The sequence below is a fragment of the Anser brachyrhynchus genome, assembly GCF_964034855.1.
Source record: "Anser brachyrhynchus genome assembly, chromosome: 2".
NCBI classification, from domain to species: domain Eukaryota; kingdom Metazoa; phylum Chordata; class Aves; order Anseriformes; family Anatidae; genus Anser; species Anser brachyrhynchus.
In genome coordinates this window covers 148066656-148093054 of record NC_137695.1, presented here as the reverse complement: position 1 = coordinate 148093054, position 26399 = coordinate 148066656, and the positions used below count along the sequence as shown (strand labels likewise).

General features: G+C 36.8%; 1 protein-coding gene across 6 annotated transcripts in view; it reads right to left on the bottom strand.

Annotated features, from left to right (window-relative positions):
* COL14A1 (collagen type XIV alpha 1 chain) overlaps positions 1-26399 on the bottom strand; it is a 127638-nt gene that overhangs the window by 37390 nt on the left and 63849 nt on the right. For all 6 annotated transcript variants that reach the window (XM_080578761.1, XM_080578763.1, XM_080578765.1 and 3 more), the window contains exons 20-34: positions 24125-24254; positions 22935-23057; positions 21423-21572; positions 20450-20566; positions 18415-18561; positions 15949-16023; positions 14464-14603; positions 13441-13564; positions 12145-12288; positions 9987-10151; positions 8466-8504; positions 8112-8250; positions 5575-5717; positions 4411-4520; positions 2593-2751 (exon numbers count right to left, since the gene is read on the bottom strand). In XM_080578761.1, coding sequence (XP_080434887.1) covers positions 2593-2751; positions 4411-4520; positions 5575-5717; positions 8112-8250; positions 8466-8504; positions 9987-10151; positions 12145-12288; positions 13441-13564; positions 14464-14603; positions 15949-16023; positions 18415-18561; positions 20450-20566; positions 21423-21572; positions 22935-23057; positions 24125-24254 — 1905 coding nt within the window. The remainder of the gene's footprint in view (positions 1-2592; positions 2752-4410; positions 4521-5574; positions 5718-8111; positions 8251-8465; positions 8505-9986; positions 10152-12144; positions 12289-13440; positions 13565-14463; positions 14604-15948; positions 16024-18414; positions 18562-20449; positions 20567-21422; positions 21573-22934; positions 23058-24124; positions 24255-26399) is intronic.

Here is a 26399-nt window from a genome sequence, read left to right as displayed (position 1 = left end):
GATACAACCAGGGCAGTGCTGGCCCTTTTGGCTGCCAGAGCATACTGGTGACTCATATTCAACCTAACATCAACCAGAACCCCCAAATGCTTTTCCATGGGGCTGCTCTCCAGCCTCTCATCCTCTAGTCTGGACATGTAACCAGGGTTGTCCCTTCCCAGGTGCAGAATCCAGCACTTGTTCTTGTTAAACTTTATGCAGTTGGTGATTGCCCAGCCCTCTAATTTGTCAGGATCTCTCTGCAAGGCTGCCCTACCCTTGAGAGAATCAACAGCTCCTCCCAATTTAGTGTTGTTTGCAAACGGAGTTAGTATACATTTGAGTCCTGCGTCCAGGTCATTTATGAAAACATTAAAGAGTACTGACCCTAAAATGGAGTCCAGGGGAACCCCACTAGTGACAGGACACCAGCCTGATGTAACCCCATTTACTATTACCCTTCAAGACCAACTCATAAGTCACTTGTTCACTTACTGCATTATGGTTTTATCTAGCTGTATGCTGGACATTTTGTCCAGAAGGATACTGTGAAAGACAGTATCAACAACTTTGAAATGCACGTGATTTAATTGGTTTCATTTATTTGAAAATACACTGAAAACCTTCTGACAATGTTAGACTTTTCCACGTTAAGTACGGTCAGAAGCAAATGTCCACAATATTATTCCAATGTAATAGGTTGTCTGTATTTTAATTAACAAACATCCCTAAAACTAAAATAAAAGCATTTCATTAAAACATAGCTGATGAAAACAGAAAATTTCTGAACAATCCAAAAATTCCAATGTTCAAATTCAAAATTATTTTAAAAATTTTTACAAAAATGTATTTTTCTTATATTCGTGGCTTCATGAGCCCCTTAAAACTGTGAATATACTGGGACAGACTAAGTCCCAGTACCCCATTTTCAACAATGGCACAAGTGAAATCTAAGTAAGCACAAAGATGTTAAGTCATACTTCTCCCTTATAGTCTACTAGCTTCCCATGACATTCAGATCAGGGATTTCCTGCGCCAGATTTGTTTCTTCACAGTTAGTAACACCAACTATTTCCCTTCCATTAATTTGTCAAGACATCCCTAGAATCATAAATACTTGCCTTCCACAAAATTCTTCAGCAAGGAGCTGCGCTGATTACTACCTGTTGTGTGAAGAACCACTATTCTGCCTCCCACCAGCTTCCTTTGATGCCCTTTAACTTTTGTAAAATGTAAGAAACCATCTCCTTTCATTCAAAACTTATATGTGACTATTCACACAAATTCTTCTCATTATGAATAAAATGTGCAAAATGGAGACATTAAGGCATGGTATTTGCATGCTTTCTTGACCTGCTTGTAATTTGGTATATGTGGTAAAATTTGATGGCAACTAAACATTTGTATGGATTAAATAAGTTATTTTTTTAGCTACACATTTGTAGTCTTATATAAGATTTACAGTTCATTTGAACAAAACCAAATTTTTCAGTGAGTGGGTAATTTGACTTATCTCTTATAGATTCCTCGGTTCTAACAAAAGACACCATTTCTTTCCACTTCTCTTTACAAAGCCTCCTTTAATTCCAAGTTCTTCTACATTTGCCTTTTTCTGTTTCTATTGGAAAGTGACTACAAAGGTTTCTCTGTGTAATTGTCTTTACAGGCTTGATATAATTATTATTTGTAAGTTTAAGCCCTAAAGGCTCATTTTTGTACACAGAGATATATTCTGAGGGCTCATTTTTGACTAAACAGAGTATCTCCATATAATAACAAGTAAATACATTTTTGAAACCTCATTCCTATTCAAATCAAGCCTTGAGTTCAAGGTTCACATTCTATGCTAACCTCTTTCTAGGGTCAAAAAAGTTCAGAGAAAATCAGCAAACAATGCTGCAAAGCAAAGTCTTCCCAAGATCCTCACCAGACTGGCAAGCCTCCCGCAGCAACTAAATGTACCTTGAAAAACTGAAACAAATCTTCTTAAAGACATCTGAGGCAAAATGACCTACAGGTTGCCATGCAAATTGAATGACCAGTTACTGCTGCTAGGAGAATAATTTCAGAGGAACGAAAGAGTACCTAACTTTCTCATTTTCAAATATCTTAATATTTAGATATTGAACTCATTAATGATTCAATAAGAAAGAGATATACTAAGGCAGGTTTTTTTGAGGGCAATCTGCATTAAACCAGTTAAATTATTTAATGAACAAACAGTGTGCATGGGGGCAAAGTGTAGGAGGGAATAGGAGACACGAGGAACAATTATCACTACAAAGTCTAAATAATTCCAGGCAAGTGAATTATATATTGTATCACTACTCTGTGTAATGCAGTTTGGAACACAAGCCATATCTGAGTGTAGACTGTGTTTGTGTATGTGTTTGAGAATAACATCTGAACAATGACTTGGCTTATTAAAATATTAAAAATAGATATTGCTTAAGTTGAGAACTGTTGCAGGTTTTTGCAGAATTTCTGAAATGATGGAGCTTTTCTGTTTCAAATACAAGTTATTTTTAAAATAAAATGCAAAGATCCCAATCCCAAATTCATTTTTTTTTTAGGATTTTCAGTTATGGTTTAAAGTATTCTTCTTCTACTCACTGGCACAGAGTTGTCTCTTGGTCCTCTTGATCTGACCATTCTTCCCAGCACTTCTATGCCATCAGAACTAATATTCCCTGCTGCATTAATGGTCTTCTCACTCACTTCCTTGCAGTCAATAACTATTTTGGCCGTAGTCTTGCTGATAACAACATGCAACTAAGTAAAAGAAAAGATGCTTTAACATACAAAAGAACACATAGGATATATTAATTTGCTGGGCATTTTTTGAAATCAGTTCCTAATTTCAAGTTTGCTATCAAAACTGAGACTGATCCATAGCAAATAATGTTGATGGCCTCTAGAGGTCCCTTCCAACCTGAATTACTCCATGATTTTAACCTGTTTAATCAATATGGCTTATTTCTCTGCTTATGGAACATCTGCGTAAGAAGTGGCAACTTCCGTCATTGACTCAGGGAGAAAATAATTTATTCTTGAAAAAAAGGTCCACATAAAGTTCATATACCACACAGATCTCGCAGAACCTTTGATTTATGTGGTCCGTGATATTTCCTAGGCCTTGTACAATCCTGCTACATAGCACTGGATTTTACCTTTATAGCTGCTTGTAAAGCCAAAGCTAAGCAGTAAAAGTTATTCTGTGAATTATACATTACCACACAGAAAAACCCTTCACAGTGAAGTTTTTACACTGAAAAAATATCAAATCACATCAAATGCAGCATAGAAAAGCAGAGCATAGCAACAAAGATTTTTCTTTCTGCCTTGAAATCACTCTGTTGTCCATTGCTGATGCAGCGGAGCCGTTCCCAACAGAAAGGCCAATCCTAGCCACAACTATCCTGTCACTAGTAAACCTCAGTTAAGCAAAGGAAATAGCATGTTTTTTTAATATTATTTTTATTTTGCCAGGGACAGGCCAGATGAAGAACTGGTAGAAATGTATCATCTGTCCTATATCAGTATCCTGTGTGGAGATCAGAGCCCAAGGTGTGTATAAGAGAAGGCCACGAAGAACTCCTGTAGCTGCTTTGTTCTGGGCTCAGCTGGAGCTTTGAATTTGATCTCTTGTAGCTAGGATCATAATTCAAAAGAGAGAAAAATATTTAAAAGGAGAATTTGCCATGGCCTCACATGTTCTCCCAAAGCACAACTTAAAAGAGTCAGTATTAGACTCCTGTTCTGACCTGCCTTCCCTTTCTTGCTCCTTCAACTAAAAAGGAAGTCTAGAGAAGTTAAGCTCTGTGAATACTATCCCTCAATTCACGGTCTCCTTTCTTCTTTCTTTTTTTTTTTTTTTGTTTTGTTTTTAAGAAGGACATAAATATCAGGAATAAAAGTGAATCAGTGTGCCTTCCACAACAAATATGTGCTACAGTCTCAGCATTACCTCATCTGCTTTTGGAAAGAATGTTAAAAGATCTCTTACAGCCAAGATAAGTTCAACATGTTATACTCCTGTCACACTCCCTTAAAATATGTTTAAAAATAACAACTCTGAAGGATAACTTCTTTGCAGGAGTTTTTCTTTACATTTTAGGTAACGTTTCCAATGCAAACTTAAAAAGAAAAAGCCAATTTCGTTCTAAATTACTTTTCAAGGCAGTATTTTTAACCAACTCTAAAATAGAGGCACAAAGCATGAGATGAAAATTGGTCACATCAGCTTCATCATGAAAACAATTATTAGTATAATGTTAATTCAATATTGCAAAGAGACTTAAGAAGTTTAGTAGATGATTCTGAATAAACAAAATATATTTCTTTTTGCAATGGATGATCATATGAAAGAAGAATTCAAAACACGAAAAGCTCTCATTTAGAGTGCTTTTTTTTCCTATTACTGTTACCAACCTTATGAAAACTCCCATAAAATATCTTCCTTATTTCAGGACCTTCAAAAGTCACAGTTTGAAAGTCTCCTTTGTAGTCATAGTTAAAGAAAGTCAGTGTTTTACCACCATCTGTGAGAAAATAAAAATAAGGGCTCTGCGTTAGAGGAAGAAAAGGCCTGATATATTATTTGAAAAGGTCAATTTTATGTTTAACAAAGAAAACCAGAGTTGTCAGCTGTCTTTTCTAAGACATCAAAAAAAATATATTTTGTAGAACTGTTTAAGAAAAGGAATTCCATTTTGCTCAACGTTTTGAAATTTGCTTATCTTATGAATGAGTATGAAAATCAAAATTTTGTGTGGAAAAGTAACGAGTTGTCAAAATGCTCTTTCCTGGTTTGACAGGAAGGACAGGCCAGTATTTGGGAGTCTACTTCATATATCTACCTGATCCCACTCTCCCACTAGTTCTCTGTGGGACTTAAGCAAGAAACTGAGGCACAGATCCTCAGCCTAGATAAATGCCTAATTCCCACCTATGTCAACATGACATAAACAAAAAATTCTAGGAAAGATGGAATGATCAGTACTAATAGATCACATTTTTAAAGGAAGATTAGCAGCTATAAAGAACAGCTATCATAGTACCTGCATCTTTTCAACAGTAAATATTGAATCATTCTAAATTATAAATTATATATAGCTGTTTATAGCTGTGGAATTCCAATCAAGAAGAAATGAAGAGTCATCAGGATTTCATTTCTCTAGCTCTAAACCTGTTATCCACCAGATTACATTGCCTCTACATAAGCCCTGCCGTCAGTACCACTGTTATATATCAAGATAGATTCTGTTAGAACCAGATACAGAGCAATGGAAACTTTAATGCAAATGAGTAGTAATCAGATCTCATTTACATCAATTTTCATCAGGTGCAACTCTATGGTTTTCAGTATCATTACTTACAATTTACAACAGTGTACTCAAAATTTGACTTCAACTCCAAATTAAGCTCAGTTACATTCAACATATAAAACATCTACCATGACTGTGACCTTCAAAATTCAGGTAGTTGTTCTAACAGCAGGTTAAAACATTGGCAATAATCATTCCAGACACAGAATGAATAATTCATATAGTTAAAGAAAAAAATCACAGATAAGATACTGTCTAAAATACATACTATCTAAAATAACTCCAACCAGTGGTTCATATTGTTCATTTAAAATCTCCCAAAGAGCAAATGGTTCTTGAGGTGTATCAGGAAGTATGCGAAATAGAAACGTAATGGTGTAATCAGAAGGGAGACCTTCAGGATGCAAATACCTGTAAAAGAAGTAATGTTTTTTAAACTGAAACAAGCATTAAATCTGCTGATTTAACTCATCAGATGTTCACTTAGTGCATTTTGTATCACTCTATATTTGTCTTTGGAAATCAAGAAAGAGAAGCAATATGAGTAAGTGTTTGTAAAATCTAATCAACTAGATGGCTATCAAAAGAATACTCAGGGAAAATGAGGAATTTATCTTTTTTCTTGAAATTTAAAAAGATGCCCTAAACTTTTTAAAATAAATTTGGAGATCAAATCAGAGGTCAGTTTGAAATAAAATTGAAATTTATTATGTTAAAGGCTTGTAAAACATAGTAGCCATGTGCAAGACCTTCACTATTTTTGGAATTAACAGACAATGAAAACAGAAGTTGCTTGGAAGACCTATATCAATAGAAGTGTCCTTTGTCATTAAATAATGGATAGAAATTTGGAACAACATACAATGTTTCAGGATGCTTTGTAAATTATAGGGAATGCAATTTATACATTTCAAAGCCAACATATAACAATGTGCAGTCAAAACAGACCATAAATACAGATATACAACCTGGTCTCCTAGAATTCTTGAGGAAGATATAGGAAGTTTATGATATAAAAGAAGCATGTTACTTTATTTCATTTCCTGAAGCTTGTTATTTAGTACTTCCAATTTAATTTTACCTTTCATTGTCAAATCCCAAGGTGGGACAAAGAAATGTCTGAAATGACTGTCTGTATATTGAAAATGTTAATTAGCCTAATTCCTTAAATCATGGTAAAGGGATTTGAAAGAAGCCTGAAAAGTTTATATAATCCATTTCTTTTCCCAAAAAATGATCCTTTCCACCTAAAGGTCTTCTGGCACTTTGAATATGTAGAGATATGTATCATGCTAGGAAAAGAGTTAAATGTGATATACGATCAATACCACACAATGGTCTGTAGATGACCAAAGGCAATATTGCATTAACTTCCCACAGAGAAAAGAGAGAGAGAATTAAACAGATGTAAGAACAAAGCCTTAAAGTACACCCATTCTAAAAAGAGATAACAAAACAAAATTCAATAAGTAGGGTGGGGAAAGCACAATGTTTGGGAATACGGAATAGGAGAATTAATGAATTAATATGGAGCATTAATGGCATTACATGCACAGATGAGATGAGAAAATAAAAAAAAAGTGGTATTATTCAGACATACCTGTAGATTGTCAAGAGAAAAGTATTCTGAACCACGAAAGAGACTGAATGCCTAATGAAGCAGTAATATTGGGCTGGGGTGGCAGCTAGGTAAGAGTATATAAATGCAGCAGATCCAATCAGGAAGAAGCATAAAAGAAAAAAGAGGTGAGAAATGCTAATCCTGGGAAATTCTACTCCATCTAGACTCAGAAGGAAACTAAACAGGGAGAATATGACACAGCTCCAAAAACCATGGCTCCAACTGTGACATAAAAGGATAATCACACAAAAAGACTAAAGACGACTTCAAATACAAAATTTAAAAAACTTTTCCCACTGTTGTTCTTTGTTATTTACCTCAGCTAAGAAATCCTTAATCCTGTTAACACTTCCCATAGGAAGTGTTAGGGCCACTACTTTTCTCTGGTGCCACTTAACACAAACTGGGGAGACTGGACAAGGTAGAATCAAACATAACGTGCACACTGCTCAGAGAAGAAGTGGAGATTTTTCCATCACTTCCTCTCTGAGGAACAAATGTAGAAGTTCTGTGGGAGGTTCCCTCACTATCTTCTCCACATCTCTGCCAGGACATAGTCCTTGACACTGAACTACACCCTGGCTCTCAGGAAGGTACTGGGAAGTGTTCACACACTCATTTTAACATTAGGAGGATAACCTTCTTCTGAATTCATGGATGGATATAGATTGATTCAGTTAGGGACCAAAAGCAGCTTCCTACTCCAACTCAGACTACAATTCTTTCTCTTTCTCTCTCCCTTTCCACTCACTTTGGGCAAAGGTAAACCTTAATAGACTACCAACAGCTTCCAGGATAATTTCTAGTGATACCCTTCTAACAATAGGCCATTCTGCACTCTGAGACCTCAACCCACTTTCCAAAGATATCTTTCACAAAGTACTACTGACATATGCCTGTGTGGAATTGCTAGGTGCCAAACTTGCACATGCCTGAAATTGGCTCATAGAGGAAACTCCAATAGCCACTGAGTTTACCTACTTTTACCCACAACTGTTATTTTTGAAGAAAACTGGTTGAGGAGTTGGGACATCAAATGCTCTTTCTATTTATTAGTATAAGGTAGATGTGAACTAGCCTCTCTGCTCTTCTGATGTGAAAATACCAACCCTTAAAATGAATAATTGCCTACACTGGACAATCATCTTTGTGTATTTTACAAATATTTACATATAAAGTCATACTTGGTAGGTTGGGACACCAGGGCATCCTTGTGCAGTCTGTAGCATGGGTAAACGTTAAATGTACCAGGTTCCATCGAAACCCCTTCAACAGCTGAAAACTCCTTTTCAACCAAGCCAAACATTTCCATCATTTTAAATCCTGCAAGGCACCAAAATATACATTCTATTAATTTAAATTAAATTAATACCGCATTACAGGAAAAAAAAAGACAAAGTCGATTGCATCAGTTTCATATCACCATCTGTATAACAGCTGTTAACATAAAGGGAATTTTATTGCCTAATACTGAGAAAATAATGTAATAAAAAAAATCCATAAATCCAGAAAAAAAAACAAACACAAAAATAGCGTACCTGCAAAATTGTTGCCATCTTTAGTTACCAGTGGACAGGCTGAAAATAAAATAAGGAAAGAAACGTTTAAGGATATAAGAGATGTTCTACTAGGTCAAAAAAATGGTCTACTCAGCTCAGTACTCTATCCCCAACAGTGGCAAAAGGAGATGCTGTTAAGGAAATGCATGCAAGCCTGGCCACTTTCCACTCCATCACTCCATTCAGTTTTACTCCTCAGGATCCACAATGGTTGTATCAAAGTTGTCAAAGGGTATATCCCTGCATGCTCCATATAACATCCCCTTACTGATCTGTTGTCCACGAATGTTTAATCTTTCTACAAACCTGTCTTCAAAACCTCTCTTGTGGCAACAAATTCACTGCCCACTGAGTAAAAAAAGTATTTCTTATATTAGGTTTTAACCAAATGCCCTGTTCTTTATCTGTGCATTTCAACCTAACTTCACCTCCAGCTCAATTCCTTTAGCTAGAATTCTCTGTACCTTTTTGAACTCCTTCATGAGAGACAGAGACCAGTGATGCACACAGTCCTTAAGACGTGTGCACACATTTAGCTGTAAGTCTGGTTTTTATCTCTCTTCTGGCAGGTAAGAAAGCACACTAATCTCTTCCAAGAAAGGTGGCTTGGGAAATCAATAAGCCTAGATGCAGAGTGTCAAATACGGCACCCTAGGGCACTTATATTTGGAGATCACTTTTGGAATACAAGCTCAAAAGACAAATAAATGCTACCATTGAGTATTCTCAACATTCAAAGTTATCTCTACCATTGAAAGTAGAGACTATGGTCATAAACAAAGAATTGCTGGGATACAAGCAACAATCTTGCGTTTACCATCTCTGACAACTCACCGTCCCATGCACAAGGACTCTTTAAAATCACAAGTGATTAACATCAGCTATACACTGCCTACTTCCTGGCTTATACATTTTGGGGGCATACAGCAAAAACCATGTGAATTATTGACCTGTAACCGTTAGGTGTTTTTCCAGAATGTCTTCCCCGTCCTTTTCATAAAGAGTCTGGAGCGTGGCATTTTCATAGATTTCAGAGTATGGGCCTGTTCTACTCTTTTCCGTAGGCCACAACTCTTCTAGTTTCTATGATAATATAAACATTAACATTTGGGTCTCCGGTAATAAATTAATCTTGTGATTGGAATAAAGATGAATGTAGCTAACTCTGCTCCTACATATGGTTAAAGCACACAAAATAAAATGCAATTAACTTTTTATGACTAAATTCTGAAACATTAACAATGTTTTGAATCTGAAGAAACTTTCTTACAACCAGTGGATCTAGTCTAGATTTATGGCAAACAACCATTAATTATTTTGAAGTCGTAACAACTTAATCTCGTTAATCTTCTATGGAAATAGCATTAGAGTTACAATACCTGTATTAAATTATGCTTAAAAGATCTATTTTCAAGAATACCTCTTAATAAGAAATAGTTACAAAACCCCCCACAGTATTTAGCATTTATTTTAGAAGCAAGTATAAATCAAATGGCTAACTTGCTGATGCAGTTTCACAAACAAAAGTGATCAGCTCATCTTCGATCTTTGTAAAGGCATCAAAGTCATCCACAAAGAAGACATGTCTTTCACTGGGCTTGCTGCCAATATTAACTAACTCTGAATAGTCAGCATCGGCTACTCCAATAGCAAAAAAGGTGAAACCTGTAAAACAAAAAAGAACACTCTTGTGAGTCATTCATTTGAGGAGTGGAAATAAAATATGAACACAACTGTATTTGCATTGGCTCTTTCCTGATTAAATACAATGTTGGAAATTTTATTATTATCCTATCACACAAGAAAATGCATGCATGTAATCAAAAAGAAAGGTAATACGTTATCTGTGAGATATTTCTTTTGGCCATTTGGGCTTAATCAGTTAAGTAAAATTAATGGTCAAGTGTTTTTTTGAAGACATATAAGATTACTCAGTTGTTTAAAGTTTCAGCATATGTTTAAATGCTTCTCTAATTTAATACTGTGCTGTATTACACATAAAAATCTCCATGCATTGAGTATATCATAAATACAAAGCACAGAAAATAATTTCCTGTAGGTTTTTCACAGATTTTGTTCTGTGCCATATATTAATCAGAATATTGAAGCTACTGCTGTCTCATGAGTGAACACTGAAATGCATTCTCATTTCATCAACAATTTAACTGCACTGGTCAAATCTGTTCTATGTATTAGACATGAATGTATTTTGAAATTTGAGCCTGACTTCAGACTTAAATAAATGAAATGAAAGGAAATGGGAATTATATCCTATATGTTTGATGAGCAGCAAACTAACCAAAAGGTTTTCTACATTTTCCTTCCCATAAAACATAAAGAAAAACCCTGTCTGCATCAGCCTGAATATTATTAATGGACATGTATGGCCCAGGCCCAAATTTACTCTAGTCAAACAGTATTTTCTTTAAGTTTGAATGAGGCCCAGGGGCCTTTGTTACCTTCTGCAGAGCTTTTTGCATAACAAAACTTTGGTTTAATATATTATAACAACAACTTCATGTCTCATCCAACATCAGCATCTCTTCATGCTGGTCTCTATCACAGATACAAGTCAGTACCTGCTCCAACCTAGCTGCAGCCTGAGAAGGCAACATGCACAAAAGGAAATGGGAGGCAGGAAGTTATTTGTCTAGGGTAACTAGGTTGACATGTCCCAGTCAGCAACTGAATACCCGTGATATGCCTTCTTCTCTCAAGGTCATTCCAAGTCTAATAGATAATAAGGCAACCGCAAAACTTACCTGACAGTTAAACATGTTTTCGTGTTTATTTGTTTAGGGACAGATTCCAATTTAATGACAAATACAGAGGTTGGTTTCTTGATTGCTGTTTAAAACAAGTTATCCATGCTCTACTGTTTTGCAATATGTTATTTGCAAAGGCACTGAACTCAACATCTAACAATGATACGAGCAGGCAATGAAGCTCAATGACTACATTGGATTTCAGTAATCAGTAATGTACCCTGGTACCTTCAGAGCTCCCGAAGCCTAAAGGCAACTTAAAAAGCACAAATCTAATTTCTTCTTAGATCTCCTCCAATCAGAATGATTATGGCTTTTTTCTCCTGTCCTTAAGTTTCATTCTGTGTGGCACACTGTGTCCTTACGATTTTGATACAACCCTTAGTATCAATCATTTCTACATAAACAACTCTACATAACCAACCAAATTAGTGTTAAAAATAAATAAATAAATAAATCCTAAAGGCAATTATTGTAAGATGAGAGCAGATCAGAACCAGCAAAAGAACAAACAGAAGAACTTCAAAGGACCTTTTGTACAGAAAACAAAACAGTTCAATTTGCTGGTTACCGTAAGACTACATTTCATAGAAAACAGCAGTTTCTTAGGATCATGCCCTCTAAATTCTCCATTATGGGAACAATTCCATTAACTGCTACATGATTTTAGAATTGCTTCCAAAATGAAAAACAGTAATATTAATCACAAAAATATATCCGGAATCTAACCATATCCTAGTGATATTCTGAGGTTCTCAACATTTGCTGTCTTATTTAATCTTGGAAATTGTTTTGGAGCAAAAATTACCCTTATCTTTTGTCTAAACGTATGTAGTTATGTGTAATGAAAAAAACAAGAAAATGTGAATAATTCTTAAATCTACACATTTTACCATCTAGTTGCATTTCTCTGGAGACTTTGTTCACATCGTCCTGTGATCGCCCATCAGTAATGACAACCAAAACCTTTGGAATGCCCCTTCTCATGCCTGCCTCTCCAGTGAACAAGATTTCTCTCGCATGTTTAATGGCTTTGCCTGAAAAAGAAAAAAATGACAGTGTGCTTTCCCTGTGACATATATTCGATTTCTATTGACTTTTCATATGATGTCAGCTATCAATAAAAGGAGAAATCTCCACATACTCTGTCTCAAAAATGTCTACACAGAAGTATGATTTAAGACCTGAATAATTATCATGAGACTGAAGAAAGCTGAGGACCTAGCTATAAATGGATTTCAGGAGGACCTGTTGTGTCCTCAGCAGTCTGTAAGTTAGTGCATTCAGTGGGTGTTAGAGATTCAGAAGTTTAATTTTGACCCCAATCTTTGAAAATACGATGGCTTCAGCCATCAGTTTCTTCAATCCAGAAGGTGAAGTTCAAGAACATGACATGGTTAGAAAAGGGTACTCTCTGCAGGTTAGAGAGAACAAAGTATTCTCTTTCTGCATTGTAGGGCATGTCCAGGTAGCAACTGAAAGTGCCATTGTAGCATTTTCTTGAGAAAATCGAAAACGTGTCATTTTGACACTACTGAGATTTGATGCAATGCAACAGCTGCTTGAAATTTCTGTGCAGTCTCAGAATAATAAAACATATGGTTTCCAACTCAGACTTTAAACCTTTCAGTTCTCATCTTTAATTTCTTCACATCAGAGAGCTATCCTAAGGGATTAATTAAAATGTAACTACATTCAGTTTACAGACCTCTTCACCCAGCGCAGTCTTAAACATACCACTGAGGTTCAACTGTCCTGGCATTTAACCAAACAGACCCTCCACTTTGTCCACTATTTTCCTACACGCTCTGCAAGCTCCCTCCCACCTTCTCTCTCCTCTCACTTTTGCTCTTGCCAAGTTGATTTCAGATTACTCCCCATTTCAACTTCCACAATCCCCAAAGTCACTCACTTCTGCCTAACTCGCTCTCCTGTCCTCCCTCTCTCCCTGATCCTTGAACTCACTGTTGGTCAAAGGCATGAGTGCCCAGCAGTAGGTGGGGAGGGATGTAAACCACAGATTCCAAAGATTTTCTAACGCCAAAGCACTACCTTTCATCTCCAGGCTGGAGATACTATGTTCTCACTGTTTTTGCACTGATACCTTAAACTACTTAACAAATGGAATCGAAATGCTGTACAGAGAGCAGCAGGAAGAAAATCTGCATCATAACCATGACCTTTCTCACCTGTTTTTGTATTTCCTCCTTTGTAGGCTATTTTCTGAATAGCCTCAAGAAGCGTCTCTTTTGTTTTGTATGCATTCAATTTAAATTCTGTCCTGGGATCATCACTGAATTGAATTATTGCCACCTGTGCATACAGAAGATATGTTCATTATTAAAGCACCACCCAGTGCATCAGCAAAAAGTAAGCGATCAGAGCATTTAAAACAGGGATTTATCTCGTAACTTTGCTTTATCCTTAAATTGAATGCAGAACTTTTTTCTTTTTAAGAAGCTTTCACTAAATAAAATTTAGTTTTACTCTCTGCAGCTTTGGCAGCCACCTGATACTTTCAGCAGGATGAGAAAAGTAATACCCACTGTGGCAAAAATACTCCCAATCCAACCCAAAAGCAAAATCCTAGTTACAGTACACGTGTACAGTTACTCACACAGAACTGCAGGGACTTTATTCAGTCTCCATGAGTGAATAGCAACTTACAGTCAGGGAGCAATACTGAAGCAAGTAATAGAAATACGCAAGAACATATTCTTCAATATTGCCTCTCCCAAGTATGGTGCCATTCGAGTCCAGAGAGTGCACTTCAATACTATATACTGAATCTCTACAATGCACAAAATGTATTAAACTTCATAGTCTGTAAGTGGTGTTCCCGAGTTGAAAGGAGATACTCACATGTTTAAACTAAGCATGCATGATGCACATAATCTTCTGAAGCACCGTGGGTGATAAATGAATTAAATTAACCTTTAATTTTTATTATCAATGGAATTTTTAGCTTATTTAGGCATAGACATGACCAATTCAGAGGTGACTAAAGTGATACTTAGCCTTCATGCTAGCGAAATTCATGTCATGAATTTTACCATATGGGATGTATAAAATGAGATATTAAACAAATACCATCATAAGGCAGTTTATGTTTTCAAAAGAATTGTGAAATGATGTCAATAATTCTTTTCTGGTGCTAATGTAAACTGCCCTGTATAGCGCACATGCCCTCCCTGTTCCTCTACATTGATTACCTGAGTTCCATCAGGGCCAATCTTATCCAAAGCTCCAACAGTGCTATACAGAAAGTTAATTATTTTATTGAAATTGTCATCTCCAATACTCCAGGACCCATCCACCAGGAACGCTAGGTCAGCTTTGGCTGCTTTGCACACTGGGAAAGAAAAGCAAGTGTTCTAGAATTAGAGCAACACCTCAACTCCTCGGGAAATCTCATAAATTACTTAAGAAAATATTACTGTTATGCAAAGCCTTTTTTAAACATTAGTTAATAATGTTTTAGCACACAGACCTGCTGGCACTGATTTCAGTGCAAGTGTAGAACCAGCTGACCTCCACAAGGGGTGAATGATGGGCACCGACAGATCCTATCACAGAATACACATTCAGGCCCTAACAGTTATTTAAAATCTGGGTGACCATTTTTATTTAGGTTGTTAAATAAAGTCACACATGCATTTACACAATCCCAGACTCTTTCCATGACACAGTAAGCAATAGGAGAGAATCTGTACTCCACTGTAGAGGCTTCCTGTGGAAACAAGTCCATTCAAAACTGTTCACTGAGCTCTGTAGTGCCTAGTGCTCACTCCTCTATAACTGCAATATTAAGGAGCAGTGCAGGTATCCCCCATATCATCTTATTTCAGCATGCTCTTGTGCAAAATATTCTGCAGAGCTGTACACATGCCCACACAAGTTGCTCACTCTTTCCTGGAAACTGGGAAACTCCAGCACACTACACTACAGAATCCAAGTCTATTGCTCAGGGTCAGAATCAAACAGTCTCAAAGCAAGGTTAGTTTTAAAACATATTTCATCTTGAAGAAAAACATTCATCTACATCCAGAGACTGGGACAGGAAGATACATACCTGTATTTCTAGTTTTCTGCTGATTACTACTTGGATTAAAAAAAAAGAAAAATGATGCTATGCAGTTCTAAAACACACACACACACAAGGTCTTTTTTTCCTGTACTCAGGGATTAAATTCTGAAGTGCTGCAAGCCACTTCAAGCTGACGGATTTGGCCCTCAGTCTCCAACAATAATGCTCCCCTCACAGAAATATTTATGAGACTGTACAAAACACTACATGTTCAGTTGATAAATAAAAGGAAGTCTACATTTAAAGAGGAGAGCCTGAACACAGCCAACAATTTTGTCATTAACTAAAGTAGACATATTTTTTAAAATCAAGCTGTTTTAGAAGTTTAATTACCCCTAGGATATCTGCTTCAGTTGCAAAACATGTATGGTTTAGGAGTTGTGTAAAAAGAAAATCCCACAGACATTAACCCTCTTTTCTGCAAATTTCAACAATACAATAACAATTGCAGACTTTTGGCTCATTAAGTTTAAGCCAGCTGCCTTAACAGTGTAGTCATAGCAAATGCATTCTGAAAACTGACCCCCAAAGGTCTAAAAATAGTGTCAGAAGCAGAAAACACTGCATCAACACCTTAAAATTATTATAAACCCCCACATGAAGCACTTACCCTCTTTTGCAGGAGGGATTGTAGGTGGTGGAGATGTTGTTGAAGGAGAAGTTGGTGGCTGAGTTGGAAATGGTACTTGAGAATAAAAGGAAGAAATATAAAAATGCTTGAAAGACAATCCCAATATATTTTATCTATATTAAACACTGTATTTTCTACTCATCCCCATATTTTAAATTCATTATCTCTAACTAACTAGTCATGCAACTGGAAAAAAAAAAAAGGTAGGTGAGTGTATGCATGTAATGTCTTCCTCTAACGAGCACCTGAATAAGGATGGAACTATTATAAAGCAATTAGTGGGTGCATTTCATTCTGAGCGACACGATGTATTGCTGAACTACTACAGGAACTGTCCCTCTCTGGGTGTCCCAGTGTAGCAGACCATGTGGCGGCACTATTCTTGACACAGTATTCTTAATTCATTTTGTAAAAGGTCGGTATCCTTTTCCTTTCCGACCACAACCAATCCATTACAGAAAGTAAGTCTCTACCCACACTGGGAGGAAGAAGAGATTATTCCTGCAATCCAAAACTTGGAGAGATAGGGCAAGAGCAAGCCAGTGCCTGCATCCAGAGCAAACCACAGCCTGTCCTGATTAAAATTTTCCTGAATTCTGTGAAAGTCATGTTATGTTATGCTTAGACATGTCTAGTTATGCTTCCAGCTAGAAATGCAGTTCCTAGCACAGCTCCGCAGGACTGTAGCTTCCTTTTTTGCAGCAACTTTTACGAAGATTGCCATAGAGAGTTTCTGAAGACTGGTTAATCTGTCTCTTCCTTCTTCTAAAAATAAGCTTTGAAATGACAACCTCCCAGAAACCTAGTTGACTACATGACCACTAACTGACAGCTTTTTGTTGCATGCAAGATGTCTGTTCAGTCTATTTTAATACAGCCTTGGCTGAATTCTCAGAGATAACATGCACATGTGTTGACTTCCACATCTATAGCTGAGGAAAAGTTTCCACTTTGGTTCAACAGCATTTTTTTTCAAGTTTTGTCAATGCAATTGTCATAAGAAGCAACAGGTGACATAACATCTTTCCTTCAACTACTTGGTGTTTGCTATATCTGTGATGTTTATAGACAATGGATAGAGTTAGATAAACAACTTCAAAAAAGACAGCTGTCTTTGGGAAAGATCAGCACAAACAGGATTCATTACACACCCCATGTCTACAACCAGTTTCACTCCAACTGAAACTGATGTGATCCTTTCCATTGGCTTCAGCATGAGAGAGGGCCAAGCCTCTGAATCACGTACAAAGAAACTAAAGTCCAGCACCTCCATGGACACAGAAGGCCAGGAGCTTCCATTTAGAAAGTCACAAGTTGCAGTACTGTGACTCAAAACCTGCCCTCTGAGCAACAGAGAGGTGGAGGCTGCTCTGAAACCATGTCCCTTTCTGATGTGATACAATAATCCGCTTACATGACAAACCATCTTTCTCAAATGGACATGTAGACCAAAGTGTGCTCTTCCTGATTTCTCCTCCTAACTCCCTGAAACACAGAGCGCACAAAATGCATTCCTCCAAAATATCTGGAGAATCTTTGCTTATCTCTCCCTGCTCTGAGCCTCTGATGAGAATGAAGCCTGGAGAACCGAGAAGTGGAGAACTGGAATCATACACTGTGGAAGTTCTTCCTATATATTAACCTTCAGTATGGACAGGTGAACTTGGAGGGTAAAATGATAAATATTATCTGCCCTGAGAGAAGGGTAACAGCACTGTGGTGTACAGTAATGTAGTATGAGAAGTGGATCACCTAGACTGGAAGCAGGCTTGAAGAAATTTGAGACATTTGAGTATGGCTATTTCATTCTGTTCATCCTGTATTTTCTTTCACAGTATTTTGAACTCATGAGAGTAGAAACAGCTACAAGGGTTGTTTTGCTGGCTTTTTATTTTTTTTTTTTGCCTGTCTCATGTTACTGAGAATAAAACAAAGGTTGTTTTTTCTTCTGTTAAGATACATAAGTAGATTGGATATCAAAGTCCCATTTAACTGCATAATATTCAGACACAACACATGGTAGAAATTTTTGTAAATGACAAGAGCTGCAGCATACAAAACAATCTCTATTTCTGTTTCTGTTTGCTTCGTTTTTCTGTATTTTTTCTTTTTCTTTTTACAAAGTCACAGACTTTCTGAGTATCCCCCAGCAGGACATGTTGTGAAAGGATCTAATCCACTGTCCCTGTTTCATTCTCATTAAGAAGTCCAGTACAGTTGCTGAATGTGAATTCACTAATAATACAAAGCTGTGGAGTAAGAATCCACTGGAGAAAGCAGCCTTTTGTGTACTTCTGCAGAGGAGTCACATTGTAGCCAAAAAACTAAAATCTCAGCTAAACAAAACTGTGTAGGAACAGCACATTTGTAGGCAAGAAGCGAAAAAAAAAGCAGAAGCAATCAATCATTATTGCTGCTAGCTGAACTCAGATCTGCTTTACTCACATGTTGTCTCCATGATGCTCACAGCAGGGCCCTCTATCTCCTGAAGCTGTGTGTGGACACTGATTTTATATTCAGTCCCAGGCATTAGTTCAAAGAAACAATGTCTAGGCGTCCCTCCACCAAGATTTACCTCTTGCTTTTTCCCATCTGGAATCAAAAAAGAAATCATTAAAACATAGTTTCCTTTGCTGTTTTATTGAATAGTGCAATGTAAGTCTGAAATTAGAAGGGAACATGACAGCAGATGAAGGACAAGTGGTTGACATAAATCTATAAACCAGATGCTGCCTTATTTCTTGAAATTCACCTCTGTGCAGAGGTCTCTGTGACATTCCATCCTTCATATTAAGTAGGAGCTGAGGGATGTGTCAGATATCTGCAGGAAAGGAGATGAATTTCACCCCTTGCACTGAAGCTAATAAAAACACTAACACTGTCATCAATGGGCTTTGGATCCGGTCCTAAATTATCAGAGTCTAATGAGGAATTGTTGCATTATGCAATTCCACAGCATCTTTTGTCTATGCCTCTGGTTCTCAGAGTCTGTAATCTGCTTAGTAATTGCAAAAGAGACTGAACTACATATTGTACTCAAGCTTCCACTAGTAACCATTAAATATGTTGGTTAAGGAATAGGGTTTTATAGGGTTTTCAGATAAATTCCATTAAATTCTGAACTGGAAAAAATGTTGACAATGGAAAAAGCCTAGATGCTGGAAATAGCTTCAGGCATATTTTAATAATAAAAAGAAAACCTTCAGCACAATTCATATTCTGTAGCAGCAAGAAGTATTACAGTGAAATATACAAGCAACTGCTCTCACATTCGACAGAGTATAAACACAAAATGCCAGTCATTCACTGCCAAGGGAAAAAAACATCTGATGCTTATCAGGATGCATTAGATTAGTATAAAAATAGATGATCACTGCCTGGATGAGACACATACCCTATCTGACAATCAAAATTCTTCACGATAGATGTTATTAAGAGGCAATTGTTCACACTTCAGCTCATTTTGCTCATATTTAGGCTCTCTTGGCTCAGTTAAAACAATTCTGGCTCAGTTAAAACAGTTCTGGCAGTTATATAGATGAGGAATGAGGCACCAAGAAAACAGAATACTGTCTAGCTCCCAGCTGAGAAGAAAATCTGTGCTCTCTTGAGTCAGCAAAGACCTCTGCTTTCAGAATAGCTTGTCTGTATTTCAGGCCTTCAAATAAACCGTATCACCACCTATTTGCCATAGCACAGAAATGTCATTATTCTTTTGTAATCAAATTAGTATTACTTTTCATGATAACTTTGATAGATGTCATTAAATGTTATTAACTACACTTCTCTCAAGTTATCCAAGCTTCTAATTTGTCACCATTCAAAAGTTCTTTCATGTCTACTGGGGATAAGAAAATTACTCTGCACAAACAGTGACGTCTCCATAACCTCTTCTGGCTACACGTGAGAATCACAGTGAAACAGAAGAAAGTATATTTCACTTTCTATATAGCCTTTGCTAAAAGCATCAAGACACCACGTGTTGCCACATAAAAACACCTCATGCTTATCCAGATGAGTAACATTACTGCAATCTACAGTTAACAACCAGCTGCATGAGAACAGACAAAACTGGACCCTGTTCTGACTGTGAACATGGTCTGGATTCAATCAGAGTTTTCCCTCCCTTCTTCCCTCCCCTAATCCTACAGAGTGATCCCTGATGGGCTTATTTACAATCTTAAATGCATTCACTTCATTTTTGTCTGTCTCTTACACCAGTGAAGAGCTCATGCAATCACATATCTTCTACTGACAGATAAAACTCCCACCAATAAAAAGGACGAGTTAACATCTATTTGATGTAAAAGGACAGAGATGTCCTGAAACTTTCAATGTGTAGATAACTCTTCCTTCTGTCCATCACTTCCAGTCTTCCCAGAGCCAGTCTACAGGTCTGACCACATACAATTTCTTAACTCATGCAATTCAGTTCTCTGGGTTGGGCTGCAAATGTATATCAAACGATTTAGTAACTTACCCACAAGCGATTCTAAAACTACTCTGTATGCAGTAGCATGTCTGTGAAGCTGCCACTGAGCACAGAGACTAGTCATGCGGACTTGATATGCATCCAGATCTGTCACACCCAGGTACACTGAAAATTAAATATTAAAAAAACTAGATTTATTCCTCAAATATGACACACGAGAAAAAGCGACAACAGAATTATAAAAGTCATTAAAAAAAAAATAATTTTAAAGGCTGCTTACAAAAATGTCATCAATAAAACCAAAAAAGGGAGGAAAAATATGTGAATTTTCAGATCAGAATTTAGAAACTTCAGTCAATGTAGTTAAGACTAAATAATGAACGCTGCTAAAAAGGCAGTCACTAAAAATCAGTATAAAAGTATTATAAAAGCACTACTTCTGCCAAAAATCTACTTTAAAATAAATTGAGATTTAGAGATATAAATATTAATTATACTTTTATATATGGAGCTAGAGAAAAGAAAAAAAAGAGTAAACAGATTTTCCATTAAAGAGGTTTGTATCTATTTTTAGGCAAATGTCTTTCTTCACTCAGAGGGTGGTGAGGCACAGGCACAGGTTGCCCAGAGAAGCTGTGGATGCCCCCTCCCTGGAGGTGCTCAAGGCCAGGCTACATGGGGCCTTGGGCAACCTGGGCTGGTGGGTGGCATCCCTGCCTACGGCAGGGGGGTTGGAACTGGGTGATCTTTAACGTGCCTTCCAACCCGAGCCATTCTATGATTTTATGAAATGTTTCGCTGGTAAATAGTATCATCTGGTTTATGATCCCTGTTTGCTAATGTCCAGTAGATTGTAAAGCATGACATACTTTGATTAAAAAGAGATTTCCATTTCAGGAAAACAATTTGTGCATAACTGAAAAACAATTCCATGTGAAAATTTATTCAGGGAGCTGCACAAAGCTAATGTTACAGTGAAAAGCAGCCTGTAGAGATCTGAACAGCATGAAATCGTTCTTACAGGTTTTGGCTACGCCTGTTAGGGCATCACTGAAGCCTGTTGAGTATGAAGCAAATACTTTCACACTGTACTCTGTTCCACTGAAGAGATTTAGAATAAGAATGGTATTTATATCATCCCCTACAAAGGTCTCCAACGCAGGACCAGGGACTGCAAAAAAAAGATGAAATAAAAAATTAGAAAAGGATTTGCCCATCCACCAAATTAGCAGGTAGTAAAAACAAATCTTAAGACCTATCCAACATTACATGCAATCCTAAAGTTACTGCTTTTTCTTCCCTTTTTTTTTTTTTTTTTTTCTTCTTAACATGCACAAAGACAGACACTCTGCTCAGAACAGTGTGCAGTCCTTGTATGGACAGAAGACCCAAAACACTTGGGAAATTCAGCACTGGGATTCATTAGGGCAGGGCTAGACACTGGCATCTGTTAAAACTCTTTTGTTCTGCTTCAGTGACTTACTACTGCCCTAAATAGGATGCCAAAGATCTCCTCAGTTTGATGGTGTGCCAGGACCAACAGAGGACAGCAGATGCCAGCCAGCAGAACAGTCCCTAAGGGGTTCTTATACAAAAGCATCTTTTAACACTGTGCAAAAATGATATTGAAAACAGAAAAGCATAAAACCGTACCAAAACAGAAGTACAAACAGTTCCCTTCTCACCTCTCCTAGCTGTTCTGGATAGACTTAAGAAACAATAGCATTGTCTTTGGTAATATTTTGTCTAGCTGCAAGGTGCAGGTGAGCAGATGCAGCATAGACAAAATGGTCCATGAATAAAAATGCAATTGCCTGTTAGGCAGGAGTAGGGCAGAAGTAAAAGTCAAGAAACCAAAGTTTTGTTTTGTAAGGAGAAGGAAGTCGAAGGACAGGAGGACCACAGAAGAGAGAGAGAGGAAAAGGAAAGGTGGCCTCTGAAATAAATAGGAGTCAGGGTAAAATGACATACAAGGACAGACTGAGAGAGTTGGGTTTGATCAGCCTTAGGAAGGGAAGTCTTAGGGGGAATTTTACTGCTGCCTACAACTACATAATGAGAGGGAGAAGAGAAAACAGAGCCAGACTCTGAGGCAAACAGGAAGATGACAAGAAGAAATAGGCAAAATTTGTAATGTGGGAAATTTTGATTAGATATTAGGAAAAATAATTTCACAGTGAGGGCAGTCAAAAATGGAACAGATGCCTAGGGAGGTTTTGAAATCTCCATTTTTGGAGATGTTACAAACTTGATTGGCCAAGGTCCAGTGAAACCTGTTCCAAGCTAGCCCTGTTTTGATCTGGGAGCTGGAAAGGATGATCCCCAGAGATCCCTCCCAACCTGTATCATTCCATAACTCTACAAAACTCTCATATTCAAAAACTGAGACATCTAAGTTAATAGCACTTTTAAAGTTGTAACTTTTAAAGCTGCAACTATTAGATTTAAGTACAAAACTCAGCAAAAGATGATATTAAAACATAAAACGTACAGTCAAAAACAAACGACAAAAGAAGTCAGTTTAAAAACTCACTGTTTATAGGTTTGTAGACAATTCTGTAACCCATTGTTGGTGATGATGGGGCATCCCAACTAATACGTAATCTGTTGTACCATTCATCTGAGACACGTAGATTTCTAGGAGCAGACAAGGGTACTAAAAAGAAACCACACTGAGCCTTTACAAGTGTAACTCATACAAGCACATGCACAGAACTCAGACATGCACATGAAAATCATGAGATACCCAGTACTCCAAAATTTATGGGCAAAATTACCAGAATGAAAGCTTTGAAACAAATTCATCCTTGGAATTATGCCAGTGGATTATTGTTGATGTATTTAAGAAAGTTATATCAAGTTACACAAAGGGCTAATTTCAACTTTTGTTCAACAAAAAATGAATTTCCAGATTAGTTCCCAACTTTGTCCCTTGTTTTTTGTTGTTGTCGTTTTTTGTTTGTTTGTTTTTAAATATCAGGCTACTCGGAGATCTTTTATTTATATAGTTTCTTTAAATCCAAGTGTACAAGGTTTTAAAAATATAAATCATGAGCTTGTGAACACTTACACTTTCAAACGGAATGATTTAAAAGTGATTTAAGTGTCTGCACAAACATCATTTCAATTTAGGCATAAACTATGTAAATTAGGAGGATAATTCCATGAAATTATACTACCGTGACTAGCAGTACACAATGAGATGTTTTTCTATCAATATACTGTAGAGAGGCAACTTAAGTTAGAGCTGAGTAATCTTCTGGTACTTGTTCAGAACTCTAGAGATAATGCAACTACTTTTATAAAAAGCTCAGCAGTATTTCTAATGACCTTTTGGATGTAATGATCTCACACAAAAGAACATCTAACAGTACAATGGCTGGCTTGATACTATCCCAGCAGGCACAATTTACATTATTTTCTGTATTAGCTGGGTTATCCTTGGTGGGTTATCTATAAAAGACTTACCGGCTTTATTACTCAATAAGTTTCTGCATATTCACTGTATTTGAATATAAAATACAATCTGTCAGTTAGAAGCAACCCACTGCTTATAAACCGATGAACTGAGATTAATATAAAGCTCTTGCATCACATATATCACGCAAAATAAGCCCACATTTATATTAAAATATATCGCTGCAGTCAAGAATGAAAGGCCAAAAGAATAAGCCTTTCTTCATATACATCCTGGCCAAAGATCAGCAGAAAAATTGTACTTACATGTTTTGCCAGGAGCTGAGACACTGACTCCTTCTCCATCAGCATAGATGGGAGTAATTGTGACTTTGTATTCTGTATCAGACAGCAGAGGCTGAAGTAGAAGAGTGTTTTGTCTCCCAGGCACCATTACCTGCAGAGTAAGAATACCAGAAACAAACCAAGGTTAATGATTAAGGCCAAAACCTTTTAATATTATACATGTGACACCATTTTTCACTGCCACAGCTGTAGTAGAGCTTGCATTTTCAAATATTTCTGGCACTGTATGGTAAAATAAAACAATGAAATTACCACATCTTTTAGCAGATCTATTGATTATACCTGAGCAGAATAAAAAAGAGAATGTGCTTATGAAACACCACAGCTTTGTATTAAATCTATGAGCTCCATAAACCACTGGTGTCGTATTCATGATTAGTACTTAAACAACTGTACAGACAAAATAAAGCCTCTTATTTTATTTCTTCTTGACATGAAAACAATTGTCCAAAGCTAAAGCCATTAACAAAGGCTGATTGTTACTTTCTTTCTCTGGGGACAGAAAATCTTCCTTCCCTGGGATGAGGGAAAATGAATTCAGGAGATCAGGCAGCACAAACTGAGCAAACCAGAATACAACAGGTTTGTCCCATCCCCAAGAAAACCCAAAGAAAATAAAGAAGCTGCAAATATCCTTCTGGACTGTTTTGCCAGTTCTAGAGGAAATTAAGCATTGTTTCTTTTAACACAGTGCAAGGTTTCCTCATAGCAGCTATTCCTGAAAACCTTCAATGAATGACTACGTATTCATCGGAGCCACAACAACCAGTGTAGTAGAAGTACCCAAGAAAAGCCTCACAATCTTTTAATTTGTCAGTAAAATTTTAATTTCAGCGAGCCTCCTCACTGGGAGCTACCTGGCACAGGAAGAGGACACAGTAAAAAGAATACCAGTCTCTATTTCATTCACCAAACCTGTTCTCTGAAGTGGTGTTACTGAAAGCAACAGTCTCAAGGTTCAAACAGTCTCAAGATTCAAGGTTATTTCAGATCCTTGCTGTCCCCTGTCCACCGTGTGAACCTATCACCTGAGCCAGCAACCTCACACATTTGGCAAGAAATTGAAAGACCTCTAATAAACCATTTTAACTCAAGGGGAAAAAGCAGACAGTGAGCCTCAAGGGATTTTGGTGGTTAAAAGAGGATGCATGTGATGATGGCACAACAAAATTTTCTAGAAAAGAAGAAAGCTCTCACCAGATCTAATGCTCCAGGATACACTCAAACTACTTCTGAGTTTGTCACGTGATACACAGAAAGACATTAATCTAGTACACCCAGGTGTTGAGACTTGTCAAAGAAATATTTCATTTGTTTTTCGAAAATGGAAATTATATTAGGACAGGATGATTAGCGCATGACAGATTCCTGTGCTAAACTCTTGTATACACATACTCAAAACACACAAGTTTCTGAAAACCACCAAGTGTTTAGGTTTTTAAAAGAGGGGATGCAACCATTAAGAAGTCTCTCTTTTCCACATCTGCACATCGGTAATCTTCCACAGCACAATACAGTTTTCAACAATGATAAACATTCTTGGCTTTAAGGAATAAAAAAAAATGTGATCCTTCCAGCATGTACAGCACACCCAAGAAGGAACATGTAATTTAGGGCTTAACCCTTCTGCAGTGAAAAGTATTCTGTTACATTTTTTAGTCCTTGATTTTCAGCTAATTGCATAAAAAATTAAAAAAACTTATTAATATTTTTATGGAAAGGGAGGAGTAACTGAAATTTAAATAAACTGAAAATTAAATGACAGAAATCTGAGCCAAAAAGCCTACACATCTACTACAGAATTATACATCTACTACAGAATTATAATATAATACAGAATATAATATATTTAAGGTCAAATTCCAAAAAACTTTTGGGTTCTGTTTGAGAAATGTAGTTCAACTTACAAACACTACTTTTTTTAACATCCATGTTGCACCTCTCAGGTGCTTGAAGCCAAATGACAAAATACCTTCCTTCAGTTTAAAATGTGCTTACTTTTAAGTATGATCTTAAGTAGTTCCTTATTCAGTAAAGTATTTGTGCACATGATAGATCTCAAAGATGAAACACATGGTTAATCTGTTTGCTTCTGACCAAAGCTATTACTTGAGTGTGTACTTAAATAATTTGCAGAATTAGAGCTAAGATACCTACCTCATCTTAAGATTTTATAATTTTCTTCTATGACGTTTTGAGTCAATTCAGTTTCAATAACCAGAATTTAAACACCATT